The sequence below is a fragment of the Rhinolophus hipposideros genome, assembly GCF_964194185.1.
Source record: "Rhinolophus hipposideros genome assembly, chromosome: 8".
In the NCBI taxonomy this organism is placed as follows: domain Eukaryota; kingdom Metazoa; phylum Chordata; class Mammalia; order Chiroptera; family Rhinolophidae; genus Rhinolophus; species Rhinolophus hipposideros.
The window spans coordinates 24,745,464-24,764,726 of NC_138054.1; the positions used below are offsets into that span (position 1 = coordinate 24,745,464).

At 35.9% G+C, this 19,263-nt stretch overlaps 1 protein-coding gene across 10 annotated transcripts in view; it reads left to right on the forward strand.

Annotated features, from left to right (window-relative positions):
• The window catches only part of ARHGAP29 (Rho GTPase activating protein 29), a 73,624-nt gene that overhangs the window by 9,746 nt on the left and 44,615 nt on the right, over nucleotides 1–19,263 (forward strand). For 4 of the 10 annotated variants that reach the window (XM_081057415.1, XM_081057418.1, XM_081057421.1 and 1 more), the window contains exons 2-3: nucleotides 6,280–6,516; nucleotides 18,830–18,964. In XM_081057415.1, coding sequence (XP_080913541.1) covers nucleotides 6,312–6,516; nucleotides 18,830–18,964 — 340 coding nt within the window. In that variant the 5' untranslated portion in view covers nucleotides 6,280–6,311. Of the gene's footprint in view, nucleotides 1–602; nucleotides 813–6,279; nucleotides 6,517–18,829; nucleotides 18,965–19,263 lie in introns of those variants that run through there. The other 6 variants (XM_081057423.1, XM_081057422.1, XM_081057416.1 and 3 more) reach the window with 4 other exon arrangements.

Consider the following 19,263-nt stretch of genomic DNA (forward strand, 5'->3'; position numbering starts at 1 on the left):
TAACCAAGGAGCGGAGCATTTTCATGCTTCTCTTTTCCAAGGAGCACCTGAGGGGCCAAATTTACTTTATTTCCCCAGCATTGTTTTCATCTTTCTCAGACATTTTTCTCATTCTGAGCGAGTTTGAGAGTGCAGTTGAAGAAAGTAACATAGGTCTAAGTGGAACTACAGAAGGCAGAGTAGTTAGCTGGTTTCGAGGTAGTTCATTCTCCTGAAAAGGAGTTGAACCAGGCCTGTGTCTCCCTTGACCTGTGTGGGGTCCTGTTTTGGTTTTTGTTTTCTTAAAGGAATTGGAGAGGGAGGTACAAGGTGGTCAAAGGAAGCACCTCATAAGAAATGAGGATTGGCCACCTGAGAAACTCCCACTAGCCAGATGTAGTCATCAGGTGACTTGTTCCTAAGGTCCGCTCCGCCTATCCTGCCGCGAGCCACACAGGGCGTCTTAACTTGTTCTGCGATGTTAGGGACAGTCCGCGGGCTCCGGTGCCGCTGACAGCGGGCTTCCTGCGCGTGAGAGCCCGCGGCCGCCCCACCTGCTGCCGGCTGCGGAGCCCCGCCTTCTAGGCGCGCGGGCCAATGGGCTGGGCGCCCGGGGGCGGGGCGAGGCCGGGCGGGAGGAGAGAGGACGGGATGGGGCGGGGCGGCGGCGGCCCTTGCTGTGCTGGCGGTAGCTACCGGGGCGGCGGTTCGGCCGGGCGTCCGCGGGCCGTGGGGGATGGGGTGGGCGAGCTCCAGCCCTCGGCGGCGGCGGCGGCGGCGGGCGTGAGTGTAGAGCGGGCGTCCGCGTGCAGGTCGCGGGATGGAGCGCCGCGGTGAGTGTGGGGCGGCGGCTGCGGCAGCCGGCTGGGGTCTCCCGGCGGCAGCCTCCCTCGAATTGCGGTCCGGGGTCCCGGCGGCACGCGGTGGCCCCAGGTGGAGGCCAGCTGAGGTCTTCGCTGGGAGCTGGGCCGGGGTCCTCGGGGCTCCTGGTCCTTCCGGGAGGGGTCCCACACGGGCGAGGGGCGCGAGGGGCTCGGCCGGAGCAACCGGGAGGGCGCGGACGGTGGCCCTGAGCCGCTGATGACGGTGATAATAAAAACAAACGCGCGGCACATCCCGTCGTCCGCGTCCGGTTCTGAGAGCGCCCCACATTCAGTTTCTTTAATCCTCCCCACAGGTCGGAGATTACTTACCTCGTTTTTCACACGGGGAAACTGAAGTTCAAAACCTGCCGGGATACGTAGACTAGTAATTGACCGAGTGCGGCTTGCAACCCAGGCGGTTTTGCTTCGGAATCTCCGCGCTTGACCCCTCGGTGCGGTCTTCCTTCTGACCCCTTCCCGCTCCCACCTGCCCTGACGGCCGTCCTCGCTTCAGCTGGGTCTCATTCCTGAGATATTTTAGGATTTCCCTGGTGCAGTCTTCTCCTCGTCTGTCTTTTGGGCTCAGGGGGGTGTTTCGTTCAGTTTCAATGGTTTTTGCCAATTCCGCTGTGCATGTGTTTGGGGCTTGACGGTGTTTTTTTGTTCGTTTTTAAAATTTTCTTTTGGACGCATGAGTTCAAGTCTGAGAAGTTTCAAGGTGGAATGGAGCTTTAGTGAATGACGAGACGAGCCTAGTGTCTTCATGTTGATCTTTTTTTGCTCTTTCTCAAGTAGGAATTGGCCTTGTACCTTTTCCGAGGGTAGGACTGTTAGCTGCTAAAGGCGGGACCTGAGCGCCCCTTCCCTTTTCTCCAGCTGTCTCCGCGACGGTATCTCTTGGCCCTCACTGTCAACGCTCGCCGGCCCTTTTTGCTTCATTTCCCCGCTCTTGCTGAATCCTGGGATGGAGAACGTGGTCTTGGGCATTGGATAGTTTGAGCTGGTCAAGGGAGAGCACTGCCTGCCAGGAATGCTAGACATTTTGGAGGCGTGGGAGGTTGGGCAGCTTCCTCTTTTTTAAACGCGCTGGGTTCTAAATGCATAGGAATGAAGTGTATGTGCAATGCATGCCTTTCTTTAGAAATTACAGTTATTTGCATATTATTGCTAAAACTTTTGACGTGCCCCTGTCCTTTTTTGGGTGGAGATTTTTAAAAATATATAATTAAAGATCTCCAGGATGATTTTTTTCTGATTTGTAGATCTCTGGTTTTTAAGTAGATTCCCAGCAAATCAGAAATTGTGTTGGGGGGGGGAAAAAGAAATTGTGCTGAAATGGCAGATTTCTGAAATATCTGGCAGTTTTTTCCCTGAGGTAGAAACAGTAAAGCGGAAAGTATTATATACAAATATTTGGGGTAATTTCACACTTCAATTAGACAGCCCAGTGTCTAAAATGAAAATTCTGTAATGATACATTTGGAGGGGAGGTACTTAGGGCAGGGACATTAATTCAGGCTACTTAAGTCTTGGAAAAGACACATTCCCAGGGTAGAAGAAAGTTAGTGTTCATATTTCTAATGCACATATTGCTTAGAATTTAGAATATACAGAGAAAGTTTTGCACAGTAATTTTCTATTTGCTACAAAGTTCTTTGAGAAGTGCATTAAACACGTTTTTTAATGTTGATGGTTTGGAGTGGAAGAGATGCATGAGAATTAGGAGCGTATCACAAATATTTTGTTCAACAATCTGTTTGTACAGTTCAAACTTCACTTGGAAGAGATTCAGTAGGTTTCCATGAAGTCAGTTAAGTTTCTGCAATTCTAGTGGTATATCTCTTGCTCACAGTCTACACATATATTGCAATGAAGCCACATCCTGTTCATTACTTGTGTTTAAGAAGAATCTCCCACAATAAAGCACTGCTAGTAGTAATGGCTAACATTTATTGAGTCTTCATTTTGAACTAGGCACTGTGCTTAGTGCTTTCCATATTATTGCCTCATTTAATTAAATTGCCAACTCTTACAAACTACATTTTATGTTACCTCTAACTAAAGGATGGTCATTTGGGACACAGTAGTGTGGATGGTCTTGGAAAGTGTATATCTTCAAAACTTTCTCATTATCATAGTTCAATTTTATGAGAGCTTGAATTAACTTTGCTATTTAAATATTTTCAATTGTAATGTTTCTTTTTTTCAGTTTGAAATATAAATAGTAGTAAAATATGTATAACCAAATTAGTATATTACTCATTGCTGATATAGGTAGAATATAATAACCCTTTTTTAGTTTCTCTTTTCCCCACCATTTTTGTTTCTTGTGTACAGATTTTTCTTAGTCTTGACTAAAAATATTTAAGCATTTTGGAAGCACTTTTTATAGCTTTGGGTTACTAATTTGACACTTGTTAAAGTAAATTATTTTTGCTGAGATAGGTGAATTGTTTTATTTGGAACTTGTGATATATGTCTTTAATTTTTATAACCATCTTTTTACCAGGACAACGACCAATTCTCTGATTTATTAAACTAAAAGCCATCAAAGTTAATCAGAGTGACTTTATTAAGTAAGCTGCAAAAATGTTGGGTTAATAGTCTTCTCAATTAATGATCTGTAAAAGAGCTGCCCAAACAAGGCACTTGTTTTTTTTTTGTTGTTGTTGTTGGGGAGACTTAGGTATTATAATAAATAATAGCTTAAAAATTGTTGTAATTTTAGAAATTATCTACGCATTTAAGTATCAATGTTAGATAAGTTTACAACTAGTTTAAATGTAAAAATTACATTCTTAGAAATAATTTGAGATTAACAAGATTATTGAATAAAGGAACTATAACAGCCATTAGAGAAGTATTGGGACACCTTATTTAATAATCAGAGTTAGAGAAACAATAATAGAAATCTAACTTTGATTTCAGTTTTATGTAATCTTGCCTGTACTCAACTTTATATGCTTGGGGTGTGTGTGTGTGTGTGTGTTTGAAAGACACTGTTTTAGAGACAGATTTTTAAAAATCATTTATATTTTCCATTAAAACCACTGCAGCAATCTGGAATTAACCATTTTTTTTCTATAAACATTAATTAAAACTATAAACTTATAAGCTCATTCATTCTGCAAATAGTTTTGAGTATTCATCCCTCATATGCCATGCGTTGTGCTGTAAACAGAGAATATGTGGTTACGTAGCAAACATGTCACCTTGATATCCTTGAGCTTATAGTCTAGATAGGAAGACATGAACCATCTATATGAACTTTGGTTAAGTGAAGTGATGAAAAGTACATGATGCTGTAAAGCATCTAACAGGAAATTCTTCTTTAGTTTGGTCGTGGTAGTTACGGGGCAGGAGTGGTCCAGGAAGATTTCTTTGAGGAAGTGTTTTTTGAGCTGAGATTAGAATGAGTAAACCGAGAGGAAGAAGTAGTCCAGGCAAATGGAACTGCGCAGAGGTAGGACCCTGAGACAATCAGTCAATGTTTTACAAATTGTAGGGTCATGGAACCATTATGAGTAAGAAACCAATTTGGTGGGTTGCAGCCAGCATTTTAAAAAATGAAATGGGATAGGATAGAAATCATCTGAGTATATCACCTGGCTCCTTAGCTGGAATCTGTTTTCTGTCTTATGCATGCCTACACGTAACACCACACACAGACATAACATATCTAATGTGTATGCTGGCCATGATGCAATATTATTTCCTACTGTGGGTCACAGTAAACAAATATTGTTGGAAGAATGAGAAGGAGTTGTGTGTGGCAGGAGTGTTGAGTAGGAATCCTGACTCCAGATGACATTGCAGAGGTAGATAGGAGCCAGATCTCATATTGAGCCTTGTAGCGCACGCTTCCACTGGCCCTTTGGAAGAGTTTTGAGCAGAGAAATGACATGATGAGATTCATGTTTTGAAAAGTGTACTACTACATTTGGAATGGGACAGGAATGATGTGGAGAGATCATTAGGAAATTAGTAACAGTAGCTCAGACAAAAAAATGATAGTAATTTCACGTAGTGTGGTAGTAGAGATATGAGTGGATAGGTGAAAGACCTGTAGATTAGGAAGAAAAAAATCTATAGAGTTGGGTGAAGTACTGGAAAGAGTAAATGATACAAAATATATTTTACACATGACCTGAAAATAAGTAGTACATAAAATTTACTACTGTAAATTCTGTGGAAGCCCTTAGTAATTCTACCATTTTGAAATTATCCAAATATTCAAGATAAAATATTTGGAAAATGTTTTAATGATGATGCTTGAGCTAATTTAATTCCACCAGTCATTTCCTTTTTGATTCCAATAGTAACAAACAAAATTAGGACTTTTTATTCTGGAAAGGTAAAATATAAGAATGAAACAGAAACAAACTAAGATTTTTTTTTGAGTTCCAACTATGTGCCAGGATTAGGTGTTTTAATATCTGAAGTCTTTTAATTTTGTGTTTCCTTTCAGTCCTCAGATAGCCTGTAAGCAAAGTGTACAGGTCACACATTCAGAAAGTATTCAGCAAGGATTCAAAACTAAATCTCATTCCAAAAGATTGTGTTTTTACTATACCATCCTGAAATTATCAAAAATATTGCCCCGATGATCATACATTTATTTGACCAATCAGGGTGTGTCAGATTAGTGGACACACCCTTAGAACTTGTTTTCAACAAATAAAAATTCTTGCTCAAATTTGATAACCCAGATTGTGTGTATGTGTGTGTGTAAGTGTGTGTGTACGTGTATGTACGTGTATGTATGTATGTGTATGCATTATTGAGAACTAACTGTAATTGAACCTCTTTTATGGGCTGGATGGAAACTTCTATACCATTGTCTCTTTTAATGCTTACTGTCATCTCATGAGGTAGATGTCAGGATGTTATTCCTGTTTTATAAATGAGCACACCAAAATAAAGATGAACAGCTTGTCAGGTTACACACAGTAAGTGATGGAGGGGCATTTTGCAAACAGGTCTTTCTTTTTTCAAAGCTCATATTTCATCTTTATTTTTGAAGGTGATGTCATTGAGGGAGATTATGTCCTTCTACTAAGTGACGTTTCAGGAAAACTTTCACAAATTAAAAAAATTTCTGTACCCTAGGAGTTAAGGGCATGGATTTTGGTGACAAGGCAGATCTGATTTAAGTATCCAGTTCATCATTTATCAGCTAAGAGTTTAGACAAATTATTTAACCTCCAAATCTCAGGTTCTTTAACTTATGAAGAGACTAGTAGTTTGTATATCATAGAGTTGTCAAGATTACTGGTACTTAGTAATATAGTACAGTTTTTGTTGTTGTGGTTGTTTTTAATAGAATACTGAGGTGGGCTATGGGCTGGCTATTTGTGAAAACCTAGTCGAATGTTTCCCCTGGTTGATGTAGTATTTGTGTTTCTCTTTTTTTTTTCTCAACCCCCCCCCCCTTAAGGATTTCTGTTTTTCTGACTGTTATATGAAAGGATGATTGCTCACAAACAGAAAAAGACAAAGAAAAAACGTGTTTTGTCATCAGGCCAGCTCTCTACTGATGTTACAACTTCTGAAATGGGGCTCAAGTCTTTAAGTTCCAACTCCATTTTTGATCCGGATTACATCAAGGAGTTGGTGAATGATATCAGGAAGTTCTCCCATATGCTATTATATTTGAAAGAAGCTATTCTTTCAGGTTTGTCCTCTATTTTCTCTTAGCATTTTTATTGGATAGTTTGTAAAATTTTGAATGCCAGCCTAGTGATAGAGAAATGTGTACACAGTGGTAGGAACAGGATATTCTGTAGTAGTTATTTTGTGGCTTTTTATCCCCAATTTTTGATGTTTACAGCGTAAACTATTTTATAATCAGACACAGTGCAATACATTACAGAAACTTTGGTAAGTGTGAAAGAACAAGAATACAAAAAACTTGAAAATCAGTCTTTGGTTCTCAGCAGTTGGTCCCATTTGACATAGGAAAGTTTTAAATCATTGGAATTTAAACTTTCTTGTTCATGGTAACACAGTGCATTGATTCATGTTTAATAAGCAGACTAATGTTTATAGTTCAAATTGTTGAGACTTCTGCTGGGATTCAGTTTTCTATATTGTTCCTAAAACCTAATCTAAAACCACTGCATTTGAGTGAATTTTTTTTGCTTAAAAGTCTAACTTAATTCTGTTTTGCTGTTCTTCAATTTGCTTGTTCAGTTAAGGCAGGAGTGTCCAAACTGCGGCCCGCGGGCTAACTGCAGCGGTGATCCATTGTTTATTGGCCCGCAGCAAATTCCAAAAATATATTTAGTTTACTTAAATAAACCAGATGAGGCAATACTCACTCGAGTGAGTGGCCCGGGTGTTTGTGTATTTTACCGCATATGGCCCTTGGTGAAAACCGTTGAAAAAAGTTTGGACACGCCTGAGTTAAGGGATAATTACAATTTATTCTCTGTTTAGTTAGATATGGATAATGGAGCACAAGACTTGATTCCTCTGATGTAAAGAGGACATCTGTATTCCCTGACTTGCTCTTAGTAACTAAGTTTTTCAACTTTTAGTGTCTCTTTTATATCCAAATTTGATGGCAATGATAATGAAGATACAGCTCTTATTCTTTTGTGATAAGTATTAGTTCATTTCTATATTCATAATGGTATGTCAGGATGTGGAAAATGAAGATACCTCATGTTACTTATATTAGACCTTCTGGGGTTTTGTAGACATTTGTAAGAATCCGAGAAATATTTTCTGTATATATCAGTTAAATATTAATTTTCTGATGTGTGTTCTGAAAAACAGAAACTAAAACCATATCATGTATTAAATGATGCTTTTTAAGAGTTCTTCTAGCCTAACTCTAATTTTCAGTTTGAAATGCCCAAAGTAAGTGAACTTGAATTGTAGCTTCACAATTTTCATATTTGAATTTACCTTAAAACAACAGTCACATAAGCCCCGTTAAACTGTGTGTGTGTGTTTAATGTTTTACATGGTTTTCAATTTATGAGTAGACAATTGAGAGATTAGAAAGCAAGAGGATTGAGAGCTGATCCTAAGTAATAAAAGGAAAAAATGATAATACGTACAAGATAGCCAAAGGAGACTACCCCTTGAGGTAAAAGTATGTATATGGAAATATATTTTTCATGGAAATTTAATATTAAAAGTCTGTAAGGATATTATCCTTTTAATAAGAAAACCCATATTTCAAAATTTAAATATTCGATTGTATTGCTATTAATAAAAAAGCTTGCTATTTATGGCTGGTAAATTTTAAAAATGTAAAAACCATCTTTTAGATAACCAACTCTCATTAGTAAGCAGTGGCCAGTGAATTTTCATTCTTTACCTTTGGACTGGTTTTAATTCTTGGTTCTTTAATCATAATTAAAAAGATATATGTATTCCCTCTTGGAATAAATCTTGGATTTGACAAGAATTTGTTTTCTCTGTCTTTGGATCATTGTTATGAAAATTTAGAAATACACTATTTAGTTTATTTGAGTTGATAGAACCTTTTTTGTTTGTTTTCCTTAAACAAGGGAGTATGTATAAACATAAATTAACCTCATTATAGATAAGAAATGCCACATAATAGTAATATGCTTGTATTTAATATTGGTCATAATTTTCAGCTTGCTAGAGTATCAGACTATTCCTTATTTACTTAATAGAATTATTACAAGAATCACATGAGATACAGTCTTCAGGAAAACAGGTAAAAAGTTTAAAATTCTGTAACTACTTAAGGTGGTATTATTATATGTTTCTAAAGACTAGACATAGGCCATGCTTTTGTCTTCTAGGTATTGAGAAATATCCCTGGCTTTGCTGTTCTTTAGTCCCACCACTGTTGTAGACTGTGGCCAGACAGCAAAGAGCTGTTTCATTGTTTTTCTTTTGCAGTGAGGGAGCCTTGTCAGTATGTTGTCAGTGGCCTTGCCAATATTTTGTCTTTTGCCTCCTGAAGAGAAAGGATGCCGGATTTTTGGCATTGTTGATGGACTTTTAATTCATGTCAGTTGTCTGTCAAAAAGCTAAATAGTTAGCTGTTAAGAATATAGAATGCAGGCATACACTTCAGTCACCTTTTGGTGTAATTTGAATATCATTTTCTTTGTTTACTTTACCTGTCATGAGGCAGTGACGTGCAAAATCACTTGACCAGTTGCTTCTGGTATTCAGTCATATTGTTGAGCCTAGGCTTTATGTTTCACAAAGTACTCTTAATGCTAACAGTACTAAATCACACAGTCCCCACAAAGGCAGGTACGTTTAGTCCCATTCACAGATGAATTGTGCGTATAATTTAGACTCTGATTTCATCTGCCCCTACTGCTGATAAATGATTTTATTTGTAACCCAGAGGTCATGAATGCAGAATGGTGTGTTCTTTCCATGCTGTGTCACCTGCTTCACATCGCAGGTACTCTAAAAATACTGCAAAATCACTCAGTTTTTGTGATTTCATTAGCTAATTCTGTTTTCACTGGGGATTATCTAGATCTGTGCTATCCAACATGTTAGCCTCTAGACGTGTTACAATTTAAATTAATTAAAATTAAAAATTCAGCTTCTCAGTTGCACATTTCAAATGCTTATTAGCCACATGTGGCTAGTGGCTACATGAAGATATGAAAATTTCCATTGATGCAGAAATTTCTATTGGAAAGTCCTGGTATAGACATTTGGCCTTTATCAATCGAGAAATTGAGATAAATTTTTGAGCTATAAATATTTTTGATTTGTGTAGCATTAAAAGGAAAACTAGAAAAAGTTGATATGGGAGCAAATTTAGGAACATTTTACCTAGGAATAAGAACTCTTGAAGTCTATTTGGACTCCCTTCCTTAAGCTGCCTTTGGAGTGTGTAACTTTCATGCCCTTCATTGATTTGAGCGAGCAGATCAGTTTCCAGCCAGGTTACACAATTTGGTTAAATTGGAAGTAAGGCGTGACAGAAAGAGCTCTGGAAAGACAATCTCGTGATTTAGATTCTAGGCCTAGGTCTGCTACTGACTAGTTTAAATCATTTAATTTGTTAATGATGCTGTCAGTTTTATAATTCTATAATTCAAAATTTGAATCACAGTGGAATTTCTACACTGTTCTGAATGTTGATAGTTCAGAGCTGAAGCAGACAGCTACTGTGTTTCCTCGAAAATAAGACCTTGCCGGACCATCAGCTCTCATGCGTCTTTTGGGGCAAAAATTAATATAAGACCCGGTCTTATATTACTATAAATAAGACCGGGTCTTATATAATATATAATATAATATAAGACTGGGTCTTATATTAATTTTTACCCCAAAAGATGCATGAGAGCTGATGGTCCGGCTAGGTCTTATTTTCGGGAAACACGGTAGTTGTTTCCAAACTACATAATGCATTTTAGAGGATACCTCTAAATGCATTTTAGAGGCTACCTCCCACCAGTCTATAGGATTTTAAATGTGAGTTTTATGATAACTATCCTAAGTGTGATATTTATGAAACTTTGCCAAGTGAGAATGTAAAACTTACATTGTGATAGTTGTTGAGGAGCTGATTAGAGAAAACAAGTGCCTGCCAAAGAGCTCTGTGCCCCTTAACAGAGTTAAGATATGTATGCAGTTTGCCTCTAGTGTTTTTATTAACAAATAAAAATGGAGAGCTTGATGTGGGAGATTAGACTGGAAAAACACTTGCTTTGATAGTAAGTGACAGAGTTTGTTAACTCTATCCACTTATTTACAGGAGGAGGTTATCCTATAGTCGTTTATATAAGTAGCAGATGTGAAATTGAAGTTTAGATCTATCCAGTGTTATTAAGGTGCATTATGAATAATTATGGGGGTAAATATTGCATCTTATATTAAAATGCTAAAAGCACTCAATTATATACACGTTCTCTGTGTTGAAATATAACACAGATTAATACATGTGCAGTATAAGTGCCAATTCAAGTTTATGGTTGCCCCCCTGAGAAATAATGTTCTGAATTCCAAAGAACAGATTCATAAATGTTCTTGTAGTTTATACAATAATCTTAACCTCTGTCTTTGTGACATACCTCCTCATTCCCAAGTAGAACACCACACAAGGAAGCTCAAAATTTGGGAATTTGGAAAGTGCAAGACTTTATAATTGGGCTAGAAAGAATAGGACAGAAAGAATAATTTTTTTGGTATTCAGTACTTGGAAGTGTCCATTGCCATATTCGAGGGAAAATCAACAGTTAGTCTAAGACTTCTTGTAGCTTGTTGATTATATGACACTTTTAAAAATGTATTTTAATAAAAATTTACTATTGTGACAATGGTGTCTTGTTTTTCTACTTTGTTTTTTAAACAGGCTAGAAAGAATGATAAATAAAACTTTTATCTTCAGTTTCAGATAAAGTTTTCTAATTTTTAAAAGTGCTTTCTAATTTAAGAGTATCACTATTATTTTGTAAAAACATAACTCTGTCATAAGAAGCTTCAGATGAATTCTAGGTCCTAAAATTGACAGAACTGTAATTAGAAGAGGAATATTAACTTTCTAAAGTAAATTTTATTGAACAGAAGAAGTTAAATGTTAAATAAAGGAGTTGAATAAAATGTTTAATGAGTTGAATAAAATGTTAAATGAAGGAGTTAAATAAAATGTTTAATACCATTAAGTAATATGTTCTGTTGTGAGAGGGAAGTTCTGCAAAAATGTTCAAGGTCTTAATTGAAATACTATTTTACGGATTAACCCAATCCAGGGTTAATGTACAGGAGGATATATAAATTGATTTCAGACAGATCTCGATAGGTGTTAATTTGACTATTGATGACTGTTACTTTTAGCCTTTCTAATGGGCAAGAAATTTTGTGAAATACTAGAAACCGTAGGTTGTGAGTCTCAGATATGCCCTCCTGCTGTGTTCTTTTAGAAGTAAACCTCTCTAAAAGTGATTTCTAATGGACATCACTTAGGATAGGTTAACGTGAATGCTAATAGGTGCCTAAAAGGTATGAAATGAATCTGAGGAATGAGGTATGAAATACAGGTAGCTCATTTATTACACATGCGCCAGCTCTTAGGCTATTGCTTTCCTCTTCTGTACTTGCCTAGAATGGTTTACATAATTTAACAGCACTTAAAATAGTTAACCGGCATATTCAATTGGAAGCGAAAGCCTATTAAATCACAAATTGTAGAGTACTATCATTAAATTATAACTTCTTAAACCATGTTGATATGTCATAGTGATTAAAAGCCTAAATTCTGGAGCCGGAACATCTAACAAGGAATCATTTGGCCCCTGGGCAAGTTACTTATTTTTGTTTCCTCAGTTTCTTCATCTGTTAAAACGAGTTAATAGCACCTACATCATTGGGTTGTGAAGATTAAATGAGTTCATAAATGTAAAGCTCATGGAAGAAGTGTTTTAAAATGTCAGCTATTATTTTTACACTCCCCAAGTGGCTGGGTAAAGAAAGCTGCTATTCATGCTTTACTTTTATCCTGTAAATTCAGAAGTCGTTACAGCAAAAAAAAGAAAGAAAAAAAAAGAAAAAGGAAGAAAAGAAAGAAAAAAAAGGGAGTTTCCTAGTGATAAGTTCTGAAACTTTTTTTCCTCCTTGTTGTTTTCATTGCTTTCCCATAGAGGTTAAGCTGAATTAACAAGACTGTTTTAAAAATTGTCAGGTTTTTTTTTGTGTGTGTTTTTTTTTTTAAATCAAGGAAAACACCATGGATTTTTTTCATTTATTTACTTAAGCATTTCCATGAAGTGTTTGCAATATAAACACTGTGGTATTGTGTTAATGTATGAGAACCAAAAAGTGGAGCTGGCTAATCTGTTTTCACTTGATAAGCTGAATGAAGCAGAAAATAAATGGTACAAATGAGTGAAACAATAAATTAAAATTCAGATTACCATATTACTGGGATAGTAGATGAACAAACAAACATTGGGATACAGGAGTTTTACTGTTGTAGATAACTACTGTTAAGATTTTGGTTGAATATTATTTGTATATATAAAAACTTTGTGTAGTGTAAATTAAATTTTATTACATTTACAATGTGGCCGCTATAAAGTTTAAAAATTATCTTGTATTTAGTTATATTACTGAATTAAATATTGTAACGTAACTTCATAGGTATAGAAATATTTTTATAAAGTATCTTTAATTATAATTTTATTTCCAAGTAATTTACTAATTTAGATTTTTATATACAAAATGAAATTGAAACTTAATTTTAATGTCTGTTTTTCATTAGCCGAATTATTGTGCGACCCTGCTATATTTGTTATTGAATGTAATTGTATGTGAGACAAATCAGTTTTCAAAGGTATTTAGTTTGAATGACTTACAGATTTAACAGTAACAATAACTTTATATATTTAGACTATAAAGCAGTTTTATTTCTGTTAATTTATTTGATAGTCACAACCTTTTAAGATAGCTAGATGTTCTTATTAATTCCATTTTTTTGATGATGAATCTGAGATCAGAGAAGCTAAGAGTTTTGTATACAGTCATCGTCATTTCAAGGAAGTGTGTGGCAGATCAAGCATTGGAAGCCAGGTTTCTTGATCTAAATCTATTGTTTTCCACCACACCAATCAACCACTTCACCTTTCTTCTGTATTGGGGAAGAATAGTTACTGCCTCATGTGCTTTGCTCACTGCTGCTTCTGTTTGGGGGGAGTGGGGTGGGAAGACTTTTTCCTGTGGTGAAGGAGTTGCTTAAACTCCTTAAAACTTTTCTCAAAAGTTACTTTCAGCTTGAGACTTTTTGCCTCATACGAAGAGTTTGAAGTAGCTTTATTCTTTTATAAGGGAAAAGAGCATTTGGTAAAAATGGAGTATTTTTTAGCACTTATAAAATGTAATTAAGGGCTTACAATAATTTATGAAGTCCTAGCTGAAATCCTATCAGGATATAGTGATGTGCTAGTAGGTGACTCTTCTATTCAAAAATTAGAAAATTTATGAATCTTTATAATTAACATTTTTTTATTTAGTTGTCACGTTCATTTCTGTTGATTTATAGGCTTTAGAAGTGTGTTCAATCACAGGAAATTGGAATTAATTATAGGGTAATTTGAGGTTCTTCTGAAATTTCTTGCTGAATAACTCAGTTACTTTTTTCAGCATTTTGATTTGGAACAACTTCAGTATGTGTTTATAAGGTCTTCTTTGTAGGAAAAAAGAATTTTAAGTTGGTAAAACATTTATGCTGATAGTTATTGGAATGTTTTGCAGTGATTTTTCAGAATAACCATAGCAGAGATTCTTGGGACCCCTTATACTATAAAAAATCATTGAGGATCCTAAAGAGGTTTTGTTTATGTGGACTATATCTATTACTATTTACTGTTAGAAATTACAACTAAGAAAATTGAAAAACATTTAATAATTTTAAAATATATTCATTTCAATATATTTAATCTCCTTGACTCTGAGAAGACCAGAATCTATTACTTTGGTTTATTTAGGCATTTAAGCCATTAGTGTTTTGTAGTTCTTGCTTAATACCCAACACTAATTTTGAATATTAATGGTTGTTGTTGACACTCAAAAATCAAGTGCTTTTGGCCTGAGACCTGAAAATAAGGCAAAGGATTCTCAGTTTCCCAAAGTATATTAATTTCTATAGATTTTATTGTGAACATCAGAGTAGTGGATAGAAATGACTGGCTTTCCTTTCTCTTCTATTTTAAGACTAAGGTAGGTTTCAAAAAGAGTACAATACCAACTGTAACACTGGGTAATCACTCAACCTTGGTTTTGATAAGTTGGTAGAAGTATTGCCATAAACTACCTTGTTTTAGTTATAGGCCAAACAAAGAATAGACTTTGCAATTCAAAACTGGGAAAAAAAATACATTGTTATTTCTTGCAACTAGTCAAATTTTATATTTTCAGAAGGTTTTTTTGAAGCTACCAGGTTCCATTTTAGACCTTACCTGTGTTATTAACCTGTTTCTACTACTGCGTAAACTAATAATAAGAATAGCTGCAAACATTTATTGAGGTATTACTATGTTCCAGCCACTCACATAAAGTATTGTGAGTACAGTATGTTTTTTAACTCATTTAATCCAACAGCCCTGTGAAGTAGCTATCTTTATCTTCTCTTTAAAGGTGAGGAAACTAAGGTACAGAGAGGTTAAGTAACTTGCCCCATGTCTCTCAGCCATGGAATTGGAATTCAGATTTAGGCAATCTGGTTCTAGAGGCTACACTTTTAACCAACCACTAAGCTATATTGCTTCAACTAAGGACACTGTTAAGTTGGTGCAAATGTAATTGTGGTTTTTTCAATTATTACTATTATTTTTTAAAGATTTTTATACGGGAAGGGAACAGGACTTTATTGGGGAACAGTGTGTACCTCCAGGACTTTTTTCCAAGTCAAGTTGTTGTCCTTTCAATCTTAGTTGTGGAGGGCACAGCTCAGCTCCAGGTCCAGTTGTCGTTGCTAGTTGCAGGGGGCGCAGCCCACCATCCCTTATAGGAATTGAACTGGCAACCTTGTGGTTGAGAGTCCCACTGGCCCAGGTGGGAATCGAACCAGCAGCCTTTGGAGTTAGAAGCATGGAGCTCTAACCGCCTGAGCCACCGGGCCGGCCCTGCAATTATTTTTAACCTATTAAACCACAATACTTTTGCACCAACCTAATAACTGAACACCCACCATTATAAAACAGACAAAATAGATATTGATCATTTATTTAATTAAGGTAATAACTTAATTATTATACAGATAACTGCATGTTCACGTTTTCCTGTGCATTAAAAATACATAAATTAATTTTTAACTATAAAAATAGTACATATTTATGGGGAAATTTTCAATAGTACATAAAACTTCTAAAATCTTTTGCGCGTTTGTATTTCATTTTTTAAATAGACTTTATTTTTAGAACAGTTTTAAATTTACAGAAAAATTGAGAAGATAGTATAGAGTGTTCCCATATACTTCTATACCCAATTTCCTCTATTAACATTTTAACATTAGTATCGTACAGTAGTTAATGAATCAATATTTGATAATAATGATACATTATTAATGAAAGTCCATAGTTTATTTAGATTTCCATAAATTGTCCCTAATGTCCCTTTTCTCTTCCAGGATCCTATCGTATTATATTTAATTGTCATGTCTCCTTATGCCCTCCTTTGTTGTGATAGTTTCTCAAACTTTCCTCATTTTTGATGATGTTGACAGTTTTAAGGAGTATTGGCTAGGTATTTTGTAGGATGTACCTTGTATAATTTGTCTGACATTTTTTCATGATTAAGACTGGGATTGTGGACCATTGGTAGGAAGGTAACAGATGTAAAGTGCCATTTTTATCACATCATATCGAAAGTACTCACTGTGAAAATGATTTATCACTGTTGAGGCTGATCTTGATCACCTGTGTAAGTAGTAGTTGTCAAGTTTCTCTACTGTAATTCTTTTTGTCCCCCCTTCTATACTGTAGTCTTTGGAAGGAAGTCACTACGCACATGCTTCCACCTCAAGGACAAAATATCTAGAAATTATTTGGAATTCTTCTATACAAGAGATTGTCTGTTCTCCATCTATTTATTCCATCATTTATTTGTATCAGTATGGACTCATGGATATTTACTTTATACTTTGCATTATAACCCAATACTACTTTATTTATTTCTTGCTCAAATTGTTCCACCTTTGGCCATTGGGAGCTCTTGGCTCCTGTGCACCCTTGGCATACCCTCTTCAATGTGAGGGTTTAGTTTTTTTAAACAAAGCGAAACTCTTACCTTCTGATACTACAAGATGCTCCTAATTCATCTTGTATGTTTCCTTCCCCAGTCCTAGAATCAGCCATTTCCCTGAGGAGCCCTGGTTCCTTTTATTGGAGAAGGTATTAGAAACCAACATCTGGGGGCCAGGTGTGCTCATTGTTACTTGGCTGTCATTGCTTTTAGGCCCTCTCAACTGACAGAGAAAAGAAATATATGTGTGTATAGGAACCTGTATATACACATATATCTATAAATACTTAGATATATAGCTACCTATATCTACATTAGGCTAAACATGATTTCTTACTGAAGTATGGAACTAAAATCTATCCCCACATGTATCATTATTGCCTCCTCCCCTAGCTTATTTGTAAGTTTCCACTCCACAGGGAGATAACTGGCTCTTACCATCCACTATCCATGTACTCAATTGTTTAGTTCCAGTATACAGTATCAGAATTAACCTGAACCCTCATGGAAAACACTTTACCAACTAGAGCACAGTATTTATGTGCGTTTTCTTTGCTTGTAGTCTTATAGATACCACTCATTTCCAAGGCTACTTAGGCCAGCAGCTAGTCCCCTGTATTTTTTTTTCCCTATCATTAAAACTTGTTGGTTGAATGAGTCAGATTCTCCTCAAGGCACTCTATTCTCTCCGCTTCCATCACTACTTGAACTATTTTTCTGTGCCTCTTCCTGGAATACTCATTGTTCCAATATACACAGCTTCCAACCTTGCCTGCTCCTCTTATCCTACGTATCTCTTTCTCTTGATTATGCTGTTAATGAATAGAATATTTGATGGACAATGGTAAGGTTTTTTTTTTTTTTTTATCCTATAGAGATAGTTTTTCTTTCTAGTGATCATCTTTTAACATTTCTGGAAACATTAATTTTATTATTATAAAATGGTACTATTTAAAAATGGTTTTTGTTTGTTTTTTAAGCAATTTCAATAGGGAGGCAGTATAACATAAGAGCATAACTTCTAGAATTATGCTCCCTGGGTTTAAATTCTGGCTCCACAGTTTAGTAACTTGGTGAACTTAGATGTGCCTGTTTTTTCATCTTTACAATGGAGATTTTGAAATTATCCACCTAATAAGACTGATGTGAAAGTTAAAGGAAGATAACACCCTTTAAGTACTTTTAGCTAGTAAAAGCACATAGGACGCACTTAATAAATGTTAACTATTATTAAGCACTAGTGCTATCTATGTAAGGTTACAGAAAGGAAAATTACTTCAGAGTATTGTGTTTAAAGTAGTTGTCTTTCATACTTTTGAGGATTACTTCAGGAGTTTTAAAGGTTGGGGTGATTTTGCTTTCTGGTTTGCCTGGGATGGTGATCCAGGAATACGCCTGTAAGTGCTGTTATGATTAGGAGTAGCACCCCTCTTATTACTGGCTAGAGTGTTCTACTTTGAATTATAGATTACCTGGTCACCTTATTTCCAGGGGTTATAAAATGCTGTCTGTATCCCTCGGACCAGAGTTGGTGTAAATGAGTGGAGTAGGTAGGCTGGGGGAACCCAGTGGGGACTAGGAAAGAATGTACAGTTAAGAGAGCAGTGCTGCTTTGTTCTAGCTCCTTGAGGCCAAGGAGGATGGTATAACCAGATTTTGATTTTTTTAAGGATAAGCAGAAATCTGGAACTTTTGTAATGAGCCCCTAAATCTCATCATTGGAAACTAATTCAGTTTTTCTCAAAAGCACAAAAATTAATTGAACTATGTAAAGGTCTATGCATTTTTGTCATATATCTGACTTGCTAATTTCTAATATCTTATAATTCATTAAAGAATTAATTCTAATGTGGAAACTTACTAAGTAAGTGTTCTTGAATATTGGTTAATATGTCAGACATTGTAGGGGTTTATTACCATATATATGAAAAAGTATAGTAGAATAAAAACTATAAGAAAGAAAAACTTACCTTATAAAGTTGCTGCAAGGGAAATGTGGAGAACATATTTAGACTGAGAAAACTGTAAAAGGTACTGCTAAATTGATCATAACTGTGAGTGCCTTTGAAATCTTTAATCAATTAAAATGATTAAAGATATTTTTGAAGGTTATATATACATTTATAATTGTACATAATTGCAATGGTAAAAATAGAAGTGAATATATAGTAGGCAAAAATTGTGAAATCATTGCTTCTATTTTGAAATGTGCTTCAAAATAATCTTTCATAGGTTAGATTCCTGAAACTTGATTTTGGAAACAAGTTTTAAAAATGTTTTTCCTTTTTAAGACTGTTTTAAAGAAGTCATTCATATACGTCTGGACGAACTTCTCCGTGTTTTAAAGTCTGTAATGAATAAACATCAGAACCTCAATTCTGTTGATCTTCAGAATGCTGCAGAAATGCTTACTGCAAAAGTGAAAGGTAAGAAAGATATATTAAAAGAGGGTTAGTGTGGGCAAAAAAGATCCAAGTGATACATTTTCGTTCATAATGACTACAGAGCATCTCCTCATGGCTTTCGTGTGATGTGTGCTACTAGGAGTTATGTGTACCTCAATACTTACGTTCCCACTGTCACACCTAAAACTCTCTTCCTTTTAAAAATTTAAACTATTTGGCAGGAAACACTCAAAAAATACTAACTGTGAAATAAACTAAACAACTGATGTTTAAAATTTTTGAGTTTTTTGAAAGAGTTCACACTCCTTTGAAATAGGTTA